Source organism: Acomys minous (assembly GCF_964271855.1).
Source record: "Acomys minous genome assembly, chromosome: 2".
NCBI lineage: Eukaryota > Metazoa > Chordata > Mammalia > Rodentia > Muridae > Acomys > Acomys minous.
Window position 1 is genome coordinate 109,219,285 of NC_140484.1, and position 14,661 is coordinate 109,233,945.

At 43.3% G+C, this 14,661-nt stretch overlaps 1 protein-coding gene across 2 annotated transcripts in view; it reads right to left on the reverse strand.

Annotated features, from left to right (window-relative positions):
- CHD2 (chromodomain helicase DNA binding protein 2) overlaps nucleotides 1–14,661 on the reverse strand; it is a 114,113-nt gene that overhangs the window by 19,847 nt on the left and 79,605 nt on the right. For both annotated transcript variants that reach the window (XM_084751983.1, XM_084751982.1), the window contains 7 exons: nucleotides 13,936–14,075; nucleotides 6,732–6,870; nucleotides 6,447–6,597; nucleotides 5,278–5,400; nucleotides 4,040–4,168; nucleotides 2,911–3,051; nucleotides 179–313 (listed from right to left, as the gene is read on the reverse strand). In XM_084751983.1, coding sequence (XP_084608109.1) covers nucleotides 179–313; nucleotides 2,911–3,051; nucleotides 4,040–4,168; nucleotides 5,278–5,400; nucleotides 6,447–6,597; nucleotides 6,732–6,870; nucleotides 13,936–14,075 — 958 coding nt within the window. The remainder of the gene's footprint in view (nucleotides 1–178; nucleotides 314–2,910; nucleotides 3,052–4,039; nucleotides 4,169–5,277; nucleotides 5,401–6,446; nucleotides 6,598–6,731; nucleotides 6,871–13,935; nucleotides 14,076–14,661) is intronic.

Consider the following 14,661-nt stretch of genomic DNA (forward strand, 5'->3'; position numbering starts at 1 on the left):
AATACAGGACATCCTACTGAACTGGTTCAAAGTCCAGTATGTACACATAATAAGCAATATGCTTCCAACGCAACACACCAATGTTTACACTAACGGAAGCTCCATGGCCGCACCTGTGAAGGGCAGAGCACAGCAAGCACTGTGTCCAAGCATCAGCATCCTCTGCTTCAAGACTTACAATGCTGAAGGTTTCCTGGTCCAGATCATCGTCTTCATCCTCCCCAATGGGAACAGGCTCACTTCCTGCTGTAATGTGGACAGGACCCTGAGATCGCTTTGATTTACTTGAAGACTTCGCATCACCACCTTTAACCTTTCAAAAGAATTACAAAGAGTTGTTTATATAATCTTGATATCTGGATAGACTTCTTTTTGTTTTGCTTTGTTTTATTTGACGGTGTGGTGTTCTTATGTGTATATGTGTGGTTTTCATGAGTTTATGTGTTACCACACTTGTGAACAAACCCGGCAGAGGCCATAAGAGGGTGCCAGATGCCCAGACCTGGAGTCACAGACATTGTGAACCACCATGTGGGTGCTGGGAATGGAATCTGGGTCCTCTGGAAGAACCACTTAGTATCTCTCCAGCTCCTATGGTGCTTTGCTAGAGCAAGAAATATGATGGCCTCAATTTACACCAACTTACAACATTAATAGCTGAATTATAAGTATTCCTATTTCTATTTCTAATGGTATTAAATCAAGTTTATTAATGTAATTTACAAAAATGTCATCAGAGACTGAGAATCTACAATGAACTCCCCCCAAACACCATGCAGCAACCTTACTAACAGCTACCCTTTAATCAAGGAGTCTGTACTAACTACATACTGTAAATGGCAGAAGTCAAAAGGAATAGGCATAGAAACCAAAATTATGTAGATTGAAAGGCTTTAGAGGAACAGAGAAAGGGAGGGGAGTGGGGGGAGGGGGGAAGGAAAGAGACACTAAGACCGAGATCTCATTTAGGAAAAATTTAAGCCAGGCAGTGGTGGCGTACACCTTTAATCCCAGCATTTGGGAGGCAGAGGCAGGAAGATCTCTAGTTCAAGGCCAGCCTGGTCTAGAGAATGAGTTTCAGGACAGCCAGGGCTATACAGAGAACCCTGTCTCAGAAAAAATAAATAAACAAAAATAAAATGTTTAGAATGCAGTTTACTGTTATATGATATAGATAAAATACAAGTTTTTTTAAACTACAAGGGTATCTGGAGAGCTAGCTCAACAGTTAAGAATGCTGCTCTCACAGTAGATCCTGATGTGGTTCCCAGCACCTACATGGAGGCTCACAAACATCTGTAATTCAAGTTCCAGGGAATTTGACACCTCTGTAAGACATAAACACTCAGGCACACATGCACATAAAAATAGATATTTTTAAAATAAAAATTACAAAAACACAGGAAGCATGGTATCACACCAACTTATAGCAACAGTGACATGAGGAGCGGTAACTGAAGAGTAGGCCGATCAGAGGAAACGTCAGTGGTATTAGTAATGTGTTCTTGAGATACAAAATGCATTAGGCTAGGGGAGAGAAGCCATGAGGAAAGGTGAGCCTGCCAAGCTGTGCCATATGCCTTTAACCTCAACACAGAGAAAGCAGAGGCAGGAAGATCTCTGTGAGTTGCAGGCCAGCCAGGGTTATGTAGGGAAACTCTGTCTCAAAAAGAAAACAAACAAAACAGAACAAAACAAAAAGAGAAAGAAAAGAAAAAACAGATGTAGAAAAACAGATGCAAAAGAATTTGACAGTATAGTTTCTCTTTTACTCCAAAGTCTTTTTTTTTTTAGTGTGGATGTGCCTTCCTGATCTCATGTGTACACGTGTGTGAAACGTCCATAGAGGTGAGAACACCAGATCCCCAAACTGGAATTACAGATGGTTGTAAGGCCCCAGATGGGGGCGGGTAACTGAACCCAGGTCCTCTGCAAGAACAGCAAATACTTTTAACCACAGGGTAGTTTCTAACATTAAAAGCCAGAAAGTAATTTTAATATGAGACTTAAATAGCTCCACTACATTATAGGCAAACAGAATCTGCCTTATCTATTAAAATTGACTTTAACACCTGTGTTTGGTGGGAAGGTGGTTTGCAATATATATTGTGTGGGGAGAGGAGGTTGCCCAATGGTCCAAGCTGACCAGGATCTTTCTGTTTACACTCATATTTCAAGGGGAAGTTTACAGACTGGTCATTCTTCTTAACCCGAGTCCCGGTACCACAACCCTCATGGTGGCTCACAAACACCTAGAGCTCCAGTTCCAGAGGAGCCAATGCCCTCTTTATGCCTTCTTCAGGCATCAGGCACACGTGTGGTACAAAGACATACATGTAAGCAAAAGATCCATAGACAGAAAACTTAATTAAAATTAAAAAAAAAAAAGCAAAAACCAATCAAAGCCGAGATGTCAATAGATGCCAGAGTATCGCTTGAAGCAATGGTTGAGAATTGATCACAAACGTCTCTGTTTACTTCTCAACAAGCATGTAAGCAAAGCATATCAGTTCTGCGGTTTAGAATGAACTTCATGAAGCTCCCAACATGAAGGTTTTTTGTCAAGTCTACCCCAGTGGCTGTTAACAGTATGTGGTGTCTGGTATGAACCCTGAACTCTTCAAATAACCTCCATTGTGTTGACTGCGTTCTTCTGCCGTGATAATCTAAGAACCTGGACCTCATCTTTTCTCACTTGTCCTACCTCATTCCAAATACCTCTCCCCAAATACGTAATGACAGATCAAACAAAGGCCTTCTACATGAGAAAAGCCCAAGACTGCCCAGCTCCCCTTTCCTTGTATAGCCCTAGTCCCTTCCTGGATGTACTCAAAGACAGTCATACCAGGGCTGTGCCTCATGTTATTTGAAATCAAAGCTGGATTTCAAAGGCTCTTGTACATTGGCTACCTTCTCTTTCTTGTCCTTGGACTTCTTCTTTTCTTTGTCTCCTTCCCTGTCTTTCCGAGAACTCACTGGTTTCTCTTTGTTCTCCTTGTTCTCTTTCTTCTTCTGCTTTTTTTTCGTTGGACTTTTTTCTAAGCCATCATCCTGGAAAATGGAAAACAACAAACTTTTTCAGTCTTCGGCTTCCTACTTTGTTTCTAAAGGAAGCACTGGCCTAACAGCCCATCACTGTGTCTAAACTTAAGTCACTTCCAACCAGAGCCTAACAGAATTCACTCACAGAACTCTCAATCCATTAGAGCTGTACAGGCAGACGCCATTACATCCTCTGATCCAATTCTCAAAGCAACTCTGTAAGGCACTGGCCAGGAGCAGGTCAGCTCAGTACAAGAGCACTTGCCTAGTATCATGAGGGTCTGAGTTAGATTCCGAGGACCACCCACACCCCAAAACAATTGCATTATTGTTCCTGCCTCACAAACAGAAAAAACTGAGGACCAAAGAAATGCTACAGTTGTCCAAGGTCAGCTAGTAGCTGATGAGGCTATTAGTACCTGAACTTGTGACCATGTCTTTAAATCTATGTTAGTCCCTATAACCACTGGGGGCCCTCCTGGAGCCATCAGCAAAGCATTACAGTCAGAACAATAGAATAAACTCTTACAGAGTTGTCACTGAATAATACTGTACTTCCACTTTCTTCAAAGTGGGTTTCAAAGTGACAAGCCATTGGCTAAACCTAACATTGCTTAACCTCTAAAGGACTTCCAACTAACTGAATTATAAGTCTTCATTGTTTTATAATACAAGTTATATTATAATATAACTACGATGGTGGTTTAAATAAGAACAGCCCCCATAAGCTCATATATTTGGATGCTTAGTCACTAGGGAGTGGAATTTCTCATAATAGATTAGGAGGTGTAGCCTTGTTGGTCGAGGTGTGGCACTGAGGGTAGGCCTGAAGTTCCAAAAACCCTTGCAAGTCCAGTCTGTCTGTCTGTCTGTCTGTCTCTGTCTCTCTCTGTGGCTGTGGATCAGGATGTAGTGCTCAACTACTTCTCCAACCCCGTGCCTGTGGCCTGCTGCCATGCTCTCTGCCAGGCCTCTGAAACTGTAAGCAAGCCCATACCTTCACTTCCCCCTCTTCAGACGGGTTGTCCGAGTGTCTGGGAGACGACAGCTCAAGCCCATGCTCCTCCTTCAGCCTGGGCGCTTTGTTTTCCTTCTTTACTCGAGGCTTCCGTTTCTTTAGTTTGGCCTAGAAAATAGCAGTACGATAAAACTACAAATGACCCCCACCCAATGGCATGACCGAGAAATGCTTCATCTAGATGACGTAGTAACAGCCACATAATCCAAACAAGAGGAACACAGAGGCTCAAGCAATTCTACCTCCAAGAAGGCAAAACTGAGCAAAACCAGCTACTCGCCCCCACCTAGCTTACAATATTTTAAATTGTCTGTAGTCTTTGAAAATATTGATTTCATTTTTGAAATTCATCCAGAAGGTAAAAGCCCCAGAAAAGGGTAAAAGACTTCATGTACAGTATTAACACCTGAAAACTAGGTATCTAAAACTAAGAAAAAGCTTCAAATATTGTTTATCTATCCAATCAAATAAACAGATACGTATGCTGGAACCTGTCTCTAGAACTTAATATATCATACACTGTATTATCCTACCATCCATAGAGTGACACTGTGTACTTAAAACACCACTATGTAGAAGGAACAAAGGGAAGGACAGTAATTTTTAGTCATGTAAACTTCATCTGGTCTACACACACATACACACAGCCCAGCTAAGGAGCACCTAAGCATCTACGTCCACACAAAGGCTGTTAATACAAACATAACCTAGATTTCACCTTCTCACACTCCTCATTCCTAGAGAATTAAAGAGAAACTTCCAATGAATTAACTAGCCACTTGGCATTTTCAGTGAGCAGGTGTAATCAAGTCCACTTTCTGACATTTAAGTATGGAACCCAACTGACTACTCCTGGACTCTGTTATCACAACAGCCCAGTTCAACAGCAAAATATGGCAACTGTGTCCCCAACTGAGGACACATAACAGGAAAGAGTAAGGGCAGGTCTGGACTACTGCTAGTCCCAAGGGATGAGGAATATTCTGGTGTAATGTCTGACCGGAACTTTAAGAAAGGTGCCAAGATACTGAGTTTAATTACTAAACGAACGTTTTGTTCTGAGCAACCAATCTGTCCTGTGAAACCTCAGGAGCATTGTCTGCCCATGAGGGTAGGATGCTGCGCAGTGCCCAGAAAAGGACATCTCTTTTGCTCCTCAGCTCCGCAGGGTTGCGGGCTCCCCTGGGGAGAAGCCAGCTGGCAGCACGCACACTCACCTCTTCCCCGCTGGTCACAGTGCCCTTCTTCTCCAGACCCTTCCTGAGCAGCTTCAGCAAGTAGTCCACTCGGGTCTGCAGCTGCTTCCCCTGCGGTTTCTTATCTGTCTCCACTGGCAGAATCTTCAACAGGAGAGGAAGAGAAGCCCCCGCCACCACCCAGAGCCCGGTTAGTGGATCAGGATAAACAGAGACAACCAGGAACTCAGCACAGTCCTTCCCCACCCAACCACCCGAAACACAGAGTAAAGCCTCAGACCCTATCCTCATGTCCATGGCTCCCAGTCACTGAAAATCCCTCATGAGCCATTCTCGTTTTTATAAAATGGGATGGAGAAATCCAGCTCTCCCACTGGCTCCTACCTGTGCTGTTAACAGGGTAGAACAACTCAGGTAGGAGGGGCTTGTGGCTTCGTCTGCTAGAGCATCCCAGCCGTCGTGAATTTCCTCCTTCCAGGAGCAGGGAGTCCCTGGAGCTAGGTTAAAGCTTCGTTTTAGATTGAAAATGCTTCTTAGAGCATTGCCGGAGAGCACTGAGCTGTGCCAGGACATGGGCTGTGCCATCTACTGCAGCTGGGCCGCTCCGGCCAGACTGCACTTGCTCTCAGTGCTTCTAACAGGGTGCTGTCACCCTCCTAAACCCAGATGGGATGAGCAGTGTTTAATGTGCCAGGACAAAGCCCTGCTAGGACCACAGCATGGAGTGGTTCCAGTCAGCTGCCCTTGCTTACAACTCCAAGCATGGCCTTGTTACTTGCAAGAGATAGGGTGGGAGGCTCAGTTTTTGTGGGAGAAGCACATGAAAGTTCAATTTCATTACAAAAATACCAAGGTGACACTCGTGCTCTGTGTATAGAGCAGAAGAATTACTAAACGATGGGTCAACAAGTAAGGCCCGGGATACTTTCAGTCCTATAAAGTGACCTGGTATTTGCTGTAATGAGATCTGGCCTGATAAAAGTATCAGAATTTTAAGATTTCTCCTATATTTCCCCTGATTGTCATCTTTCCTTCTGTCATCATCTAAGAAACACGCCACAGCCCACTAAAGATGGTAACTTCCCAAGAATAAAGAAACCCCCCTCTTGAAAACAGTTAAAGATAAGTCACCAATACAAAAACACCACACAACAGATCTTCCAGAACCCTCCAGCAGCGCAGGTACTCACTTTATCAGTTAGCTTTAGTTCTGGGTCTGTCTTAATTAGCTCCCAATTTCCATAGCCATGTTCATAGATTCCAAGCAACAGGCGAGAGTCATCCTCCACGCCCCACTCGACGTCAAAATGTGCAGCTTTGACCCGGCAGGTTAAGCAGTATCTACAGGAGTTCAAGAACAAGGGCCTGAGAAGAGGGCCTTCCCAGGATGTTAGAGAACCATTACCCAACCACACACAGCTCTAACCTCATTCCATGTCCAGCCAGCCATGCGGGTACACGGTAAAGACACTCACTTTTTTTTTTCCTCAGGATCCACAGGGATAGATTTATGCAGCATCTCAAACTCTTCTTCGTGTTGGATAATGGACTTCACATTAACTTGAACCCCCGAGATCTTGATAGTCGGGCCTCTTCTCTTGCCTGGTCCTTTCCCTAGTGGTTACAAATTTTACATTCCTTAAGTGAAAACGTGATCTATTACCAAATTCTGACTTAGTCTCTCTCTATAGACTCCAGCATATTACTAGTTCAAAGACAGAATTTAAGAGAAATTGCTTTCAACCAATGTTGATAAAATAAAATTTAAATAATATTTTAACATTTAGAGTTAAATTTAGTATAAATATGTAGTTAATATAAATATATACATTGATATTTGTACCATCATTTTCTTGTTTATACTTCTTTACTATAAATTTAGTAAAGTTAACAGAAGATTCTAAAGGCATATTAATGCTGAAATTTTAGAAAAACTAAAAGTAAATGTTTTAGATGGCTCAGTTATCTTCAAACACTACTTTCTGGAAAAGTATGAACTTATGTTAACAGCTAACACAATGAAATAATAAAGACTGGTTATCACAGGTGGCATGAGAACGTTACTCTAAATGACACTAGAAATCATAATTAATCCACAAGTAAAAATAAAACCAATCTAACCAGAGCCTAAGTTAGAAACAAGTAAATAATCAAGACACCACATTTTTGAAAGAACAAAGACGGTTCTCAGTAGAAAAATCAGAAAAACATGAGAATCAACAGTTTATTAAAACAACGCATAAACTACTATCTTAAAAGATACAACCTCAGCCCAGTGTGGTGGTGTATGCCTGTAATCCCAGCACTCTGGGAAGCAGAGGCAGATGGGTCTCTGTGAGTGTGAGGCCAGCCTGGTCTACAAAGAGAGTCCAGGACAGCCAATGCTACACAGAGAAACCCTGTCTTTTTAAAAAGACAAACAAAGAAACAAATAAAAAAGTGCTCATATATTTACCCCAGGCCCCTACTATCCCACTTCTAGAAATCTACCTTAAAGATACTATGGCAGAGATACGAATATTTAGTAAGCACATTCATGTCTTATAACTTAATTGAGAACAATTGACATACAAATACTTAGAGCTGAGGGACAGAAGAGAGGAGGTGTAGAAGGAAGGCCCCGTCTAGACAGCATACCGTGCAGGACACAACATGACCTCCATTCTCTTCTTTATATGGATAGAAATATGCTTAGATTGTTTTTTTGAAACAAGAAATAAAATAAATTCAAAATCAACAGGAATAGTCACCTAAGAGGAAGAAAGCACACAGAGATGGAAAATGACAGTGAAAGAAAGATGGTCCTCTACATAATTTTTGTTCTACAGTTTTGACTTTGAATCATTTCCATGTAAGAAATGTATCACTGAAGAAAAACACCACCACCAAGTCAGGTGTGGTACTATTACAATGGCAGCACTGGAGAGGGACTGGCAGGATTCTGATGCCAGCTTGAACTACAGTGAATACATAACAGCAAGGACTACATAGCAAGACCCTATCAAGAAAAGCAAGCAGACAGGCAGCTAGTTCAATCAAAATGAGAAAGGTGAGTCCTAAAAAAATGTCTTAATGTGAAAAGAAAGTCTGAATTCAGTTGATGACAGAATCATACACAGAAAAGAACAACTTCAAAAGTGACATGTATTCTAAAGACAAAAAGATACACAGAGAAATAAAACAAGGCGTCTCAGTACTCAAGATGTAGAGGCATATGGAGCCCTGTAAGTTCAAGGCTACCAGGGCTACATAAACAGATCCTTTGTCAGAGCACATGTGTGTGCACGCACGCGCACACACACACACACACTTTTAATAGAATCGATAATCTTACACTGAAATGGAAATGTCAGCCTGGCCTCAATGCCGTATACAGTATATAGGAAATAGCATTTCAAGAGAAGTAAGTCAATGTCAAGAAGAAGCAATAAGCCTTAACAAGAACAGGAACATTTACAAGGGGGGAAAAAAAAAAACCATGGAGCTCTAATAAGGAAGAAAATCTCCAAAATGGAAATGGGATGAAAACAGAACAACCACCGTAACAACATCCAGAACAGTGCACACACGCATAGTACACTTCCTTTGACTTGTGTTTTAAAATGACAACAGCCACTAGCACAGGGGACTGAGTTTTATAGGGTCCCGCAGTCAGAAGCCTCCTGCAGGAGGAAATCATGCTGCTATTACAAGCCTAGTCAGCAGCCCAGGTCGGGCTCATAGGCGCTCATGGAGACTCTCCTACTGGGGTTTTGCTAGACAGTGTCAAACTGCCTTCCAAAGCTCTACATCTTTGCCCAGACATTAGTGCTGATACTCAGCTTTGGCCAAAGAAGCTTCTGTTTGCAGTGAGCAGTGCTTGAAGCGGAGGCTCATAACTAACTGGTCAACGTGCTGCGTGACAACCGCTCAGCCCAATAGGACGCCTTTTACCCTTGCAAGGCTCAGGGAACAGAGGGAAGAGCTGGGACAGGGAAGAGTGTTGTAACAACAGTCTTCTGGACGCAGACCAGCAGTGGTCACCTGCACAAGACAGGAACCTTCCATCACTGACAGGAGAGGGGCTTCTAAGCCCCCACCCCACCCTCCCGAAGGAGCTACTGGCAGTCAACGGTTATTGGGAGATGAGGACTTGTTCTCTTCCATGGGGCAGCCCCTGATAACGCTGATGCTCCACTAAAGAAGCCCCGACCTCTGTTCACACCAACTACCCTGACTAAGGCCACAAGTCACAAAGTAGTGTTGGCTGTGCAAGGAGAGCCTGCTCGGAAGAGTCAGCAGGAGTGGGGGAGAGCGAGGAGGAGCAAACACGATAAAGTCCATTATACAGCATGAACTTGTCAACAAATAAACTTAAAACATTTTAAAATATGAAACAGTAATATCTGTTCTTTTCTAATAATTGCTTTTAATTTCTTTGCTGGTACTGTCCCTGAAACCCTGGGTCAGATCTCCTGCACTGTGTGAAACTAGGTATGGTAGGACACTCCCAAAATCCTAGCAATAAATTAGAGAAAGGGTCAGCCTTAGCTGCATAGTGAGTTCATGGGCAGCCTGACTACATAAGACTCTGCCTCAAAAATACAACAAAATAAAGTAAGCTTATGAACTTAAAAGTTATTTCTAGATGTCTTTGAATGTAAAAAAGCGCATATTAAGTAATTATTCAAATCCCTCAAACTTTCACATTTCTTTTACAAAAAGGAAAAAAAACTAAAACAAGTTTACTATATCTGAAATGTTTTTAATTTTTGCTAATTTCTAAAATATCCTTAAAAGCAAATCTTAATAGTGAATACTTATTTCTTTACTCAATGAGACCAGCTAACACTGTAAGCCAGCCTCCAGACAACCACTGTAATATACGAAATTAATCATCCAAGCCCCCTAATGAGGGCCTGTAATTTGCCAGTGGGTATTATAACTAAGGGAAGGCAGAATGGGACTGCCAGGCAACCAGCTGACTCCTGACCCCGACCTCCCGCCGGGAGCTGCCTAAGGGCAGTACTGCACAGCAGCACAAAGAGTAAGAATGGGGTAGGTGACACACATAGGCAAGGCCTGGGGACCCATGTGACACTCGCAGATTTCTGAGAGTGACAATTTTAGTGCTCTGGTTATAATCTTCTAAATACTGGTGTGCTGGCTAATTTTTTCCATGATACATGCTAGTGTCACCTGGGAGAGGGAACATCAACTGAGGGGTTACCTCCATCAGACTGGCCTGTAGACTTGTCTCTGGGGAATTTTCTTTTTTTCTTTTTATTTATTTATTTTTTCCCCCCCCAGAGACAGGGTTTCTCTGTGTAGCCTTGGCTGTCCTAGAACTCACCCTGTAAACCAGGGTGGCGTCAAACTCACAGAGTTCCACCTGCCTCTGCCCTTCTAGTGCTGGGACATTTTTCTGATTAATGATCGATATGTGAGGGCCCACCCACTTTGGATGGTGGCAGCCCTGGGCAAGTTGTCCCTGCGTTATATAAGAAAGAAAGCTGAGGAATGTCGGGGGTTGCTCTTGTGATTATTTCTCTGCCCTGAGAAAAGGTTGCAGTCCAAACATGGACATCATGATTATTAAAGAATCTCCTGTATCAATGTTGTATAAAGACTACTCCTCTATCATTTCTGATTGGTTAATACAAAGCTGAATACTCAGTAAGGGCAGAAGAAATAAGAAGGCTGGACTTCTGATCTTAGGAGGAGTTGAGAGGAGAGAGAGGGAGGAAAGAGAAGCAGTGTGATGGGGGAGGGGGAGAGAGAAGAGAAGGTAGCCATGAGGAAGGTCACCATGAGGGAGTTGCAGTGAGGACAAAGATGGAGCAGAAACAGCCAAGGCGAGACTAAGATGGCAAGTAACATGGGGCATGTGCTGGGAAGTAACAAGGCTAGTGTAGCTGGGTTAGAATAGATCATTATCTGCCTAGCTACAGTGCTTCAAAGCTTATTAATAAATCTAATAGGTCCATATCAATTATTTGGACTTAGAGGCGTAATAGAAAAAACTATTATATTAATGTTATGGAGGAAGCCATGGAACGCAAGCCAGCAAGCAGTATTCCTCCATGGCCCCTGCCTCTGCGGCTACTTTAGTCGCTTCTCTGATTTCCCTTGACAATGAATCCTAACTTGTAAAATATAATAAACCTTTTCCTCCCCAACATGGCTTTGTAACTAGGACAGAAACTGGTGCTAGCATGTGGCCTGTTACTGTGAAAAACCAGACCACGGAAGCCTTCAAACAGTGGGATGCCATATGCAGAAATTAATTTGCCACTCGAGTATGAACCCAGAAGACACAGTGCTGCAAGCAATGTGGACTATGGGGGTGAAACTCACACAATTTCAGAGGGAACAATAATAGAAGCTGGACTACAGGCCACTGGTGTGACAATTTGACAAGTTTCTGGCTGTCTTCTGCCCTTGTCCTAGGAATCTGCCTAAGGGTAAAGTTAAGACTATTGAGCGGGAGGGGTGGCACAGGCCTTTACTCCTAGCACTGGAAGGCAGAGGCAGGCAGGCAGATGTGTTTGGGTTTGAGACCAGTCTGGTCTATACATCAAGTTTCAGGCCAGCTAGTACTGTAGAGAGAGATCCTGCCCCCACCCAAAATGAGCTAATTGCTTCGGTGGAGAAAATTTCAAGCATGCATAATGTTGAGGCTGAGGCATAATTATTGACAACATTTATTTGGGTCTATGATGAAAAGATTATGTAGGCAAAAAATATATAAAATGTACTATTTGGACAGAAAAAGGCACCATGGAGCTTAGTGTTACAGCCAAGGCACGAGTTAAAACAGAGGCTGTAACTGTTAGGGTAAGTGCCACTAAGGAGAGGCCGACTCTGTGTGGACTGAAGGTGCCTCAGGGCAGGAGCCCACCCAGCTAACTTCCAACTTGAAAAGGCCTAAGGAGTACTCTGCTCCTAGACAGCGTGGTTCAGGCGCAGGAAGGTCCGTTCTAAGCACACTGAGACTGTCCTTCGTGTGATACTAGCTTTAGAGGCATGAAGGATGCAAGAGGGAAGGGATTATGGATTCCTCCTCCATGAGTTCACCCAGTCACTGACACCAGGCGACATGTGGCACAGGGACCTTCCAGGCTGCGGGAAACCACTGTGTGAAGCTGTGAACATGAACCTGAGATGCCGAGCAATGAGACATCTGCTCAAGAAAGCACATACAGGGAACGATTCCAGCCCAAAAGAGACATGCCTGTGACAGACAGCAAAGCTGGAGGAGCAGAGCTACTCATGTGGGACATGGAGGCTACAGGATTGGTATCTGCCCTGGTGGGTTTTGGTCTTGCGCTGGTGCAGTATCTCCTCTGTCCCCACTCCTCACTATTGGTACAGTAATGTTTGTTCTGTTCTGTGGGGAGCAGATGCAGCCCTGAGTGAATGAGGCTCACCATGGCAAAGTCTTCCCATCGGGCTAAGTGTAACTATTAATAGTGTGCACAGAAAATGCCCACCACAGCTTTCTCCCCCAGGTATTTACGGCCTGAAGACTGCTCCCCTACGGAAATTAGCGAAGCCTATTCTCCTTGATCCAGCTGGGTGGACATTAAACTACGCCTGGGTGTTTTCATGAATAACTCTGCTTCCTTGCTCAGCTGGGGTCATAACCCTGCCTCCTGTTCAACTGTATATGATACGTACACTGAGCTGCCAGTGCTGTGGCTCCTCCACCAGACAGCCCAGCCCACCTGACCCCAGCTTTTCCGTTTCTGTGTGTCCTGAGTCATACAAGGAGATGGCACTGTCCTTTTATGCTAGAAATATGTAACTTGCTTTTTTATTTTATAAAAGAACATAGTTAACAAATTACCTTGAGTCTTAAAAGAGATGACTTTGGGTTTTTAAACAGTGTTGAGACTGTGACAGACTTTAGGGATTTCTGAGGTTGGACTAAAGCATTTTGCATTATAATATGGCAACAAGTCTATAGGGGCCGGGGAGTACAATGTTTCCAGCCTAGGGCATCTCAATTCTTGGTCTCCAGTTGGTGGCTTTGTCTGCGGGGTTTGGTAGGTATAACCTTGCTGGTGGAGTACGTCATTGGGTGTGGGCTGTGACGTTATAGGCCACGCCCTATTTCCAGTCGACTCTCTCTGCTTCAGGCTTACAAATTCAGGTACGCAGCTTCCTGGCTCTGCCACCATGCTTGTCGCTTGCTGCCGTGCTTAAATACTAATGAATCTTCTGAAACCATAGGCCAAGATAAATTCTTTCATGAATTGGTTTCAGTTGTGGTGTTTTATTGGAGCAATAGAAAAGAAATTACTGTATCAGGCAAAAATCCTTTTCTGATTTATAAGAGGAAGAAATGATATGTTCAACCCAATTACAACAAATTATATTGCCAGGAAAATTTCAATATAGCCAAAATGTTTACATTATGTGTCCAGCATCCATATCAGTTAATTCTCTCAATGTCTTACAACTGCCATAACAATATATGCATCATAGTGGTTAGTCATAATAATCCTTCAGAGCCAAAACATGGAGGTGTCTACTCTACTTTGGCCCCTCTCAGGTCTCGCATTCATTCAGGCAAGTTCCATCTTTTCACAGCTGTATCAAACAAACCTTTCATGTTGGTCATCACATACTCACAAAGCCACTTCACTTGAGAGTAGACAGACACGAGCACCAGATGGGGCAAAAGGCCTGACTTACCGTCGCTGGCATTTTCCTTCAGCTGTTCCTCATATTCCTGCATTGCCGACACACAGCTATTATGAATCAGCTCCCCCAGGCGTTTCAAGTCTGCCACAGACTTATCCACTAGCTCAGCATCACGTGCTATGCACTCTAGCCTGAAAAAGAAACCCAAGACACTGTGCCCACTTTTCTGTGCATGGCATGAACGCTACTAGGTCTCATATGTGCTTGCTCTTGAAAGACGCCTACTGTACAGGTCAGTCCCAGGCCAATAGGAGCCTTGTACAATAACTAAAGTATATCCATTTGCCATCATCAAAAATTGCCTTGGGAGATCCCACAAAATAAAGTGACCCTGAACACCAGAGAGGAAAAGATCTAAGTTTATCTTGAGCTGTTTGCAACTGTTACCATGTGAGGTGCTTGCCACTTTGTTTTCATTTTCTTTTTTCCTGTTTTATCCATTGCAATATTCCTAGGAGCTCATCTCTACATCACAGCAAGTACATAAATCTACTGAATAAAAGTTAGGTTGTCTAAAGGATCACAGACTCACTTTTCCACATCCAGTGGCCTTTAGACTAACTTCTTCAAAGATGAGACTTTTGCATCTGGATGCTCCAGCAGTCCCAGAGAAATGGCTTTCCTGACTCTGACGGACTACTGTATCTCACTACTTCCTCTCCCAAACGAAACAACAAAACCAAAGCACACACACAGGATTCCTGCCAGCCTCAGAGG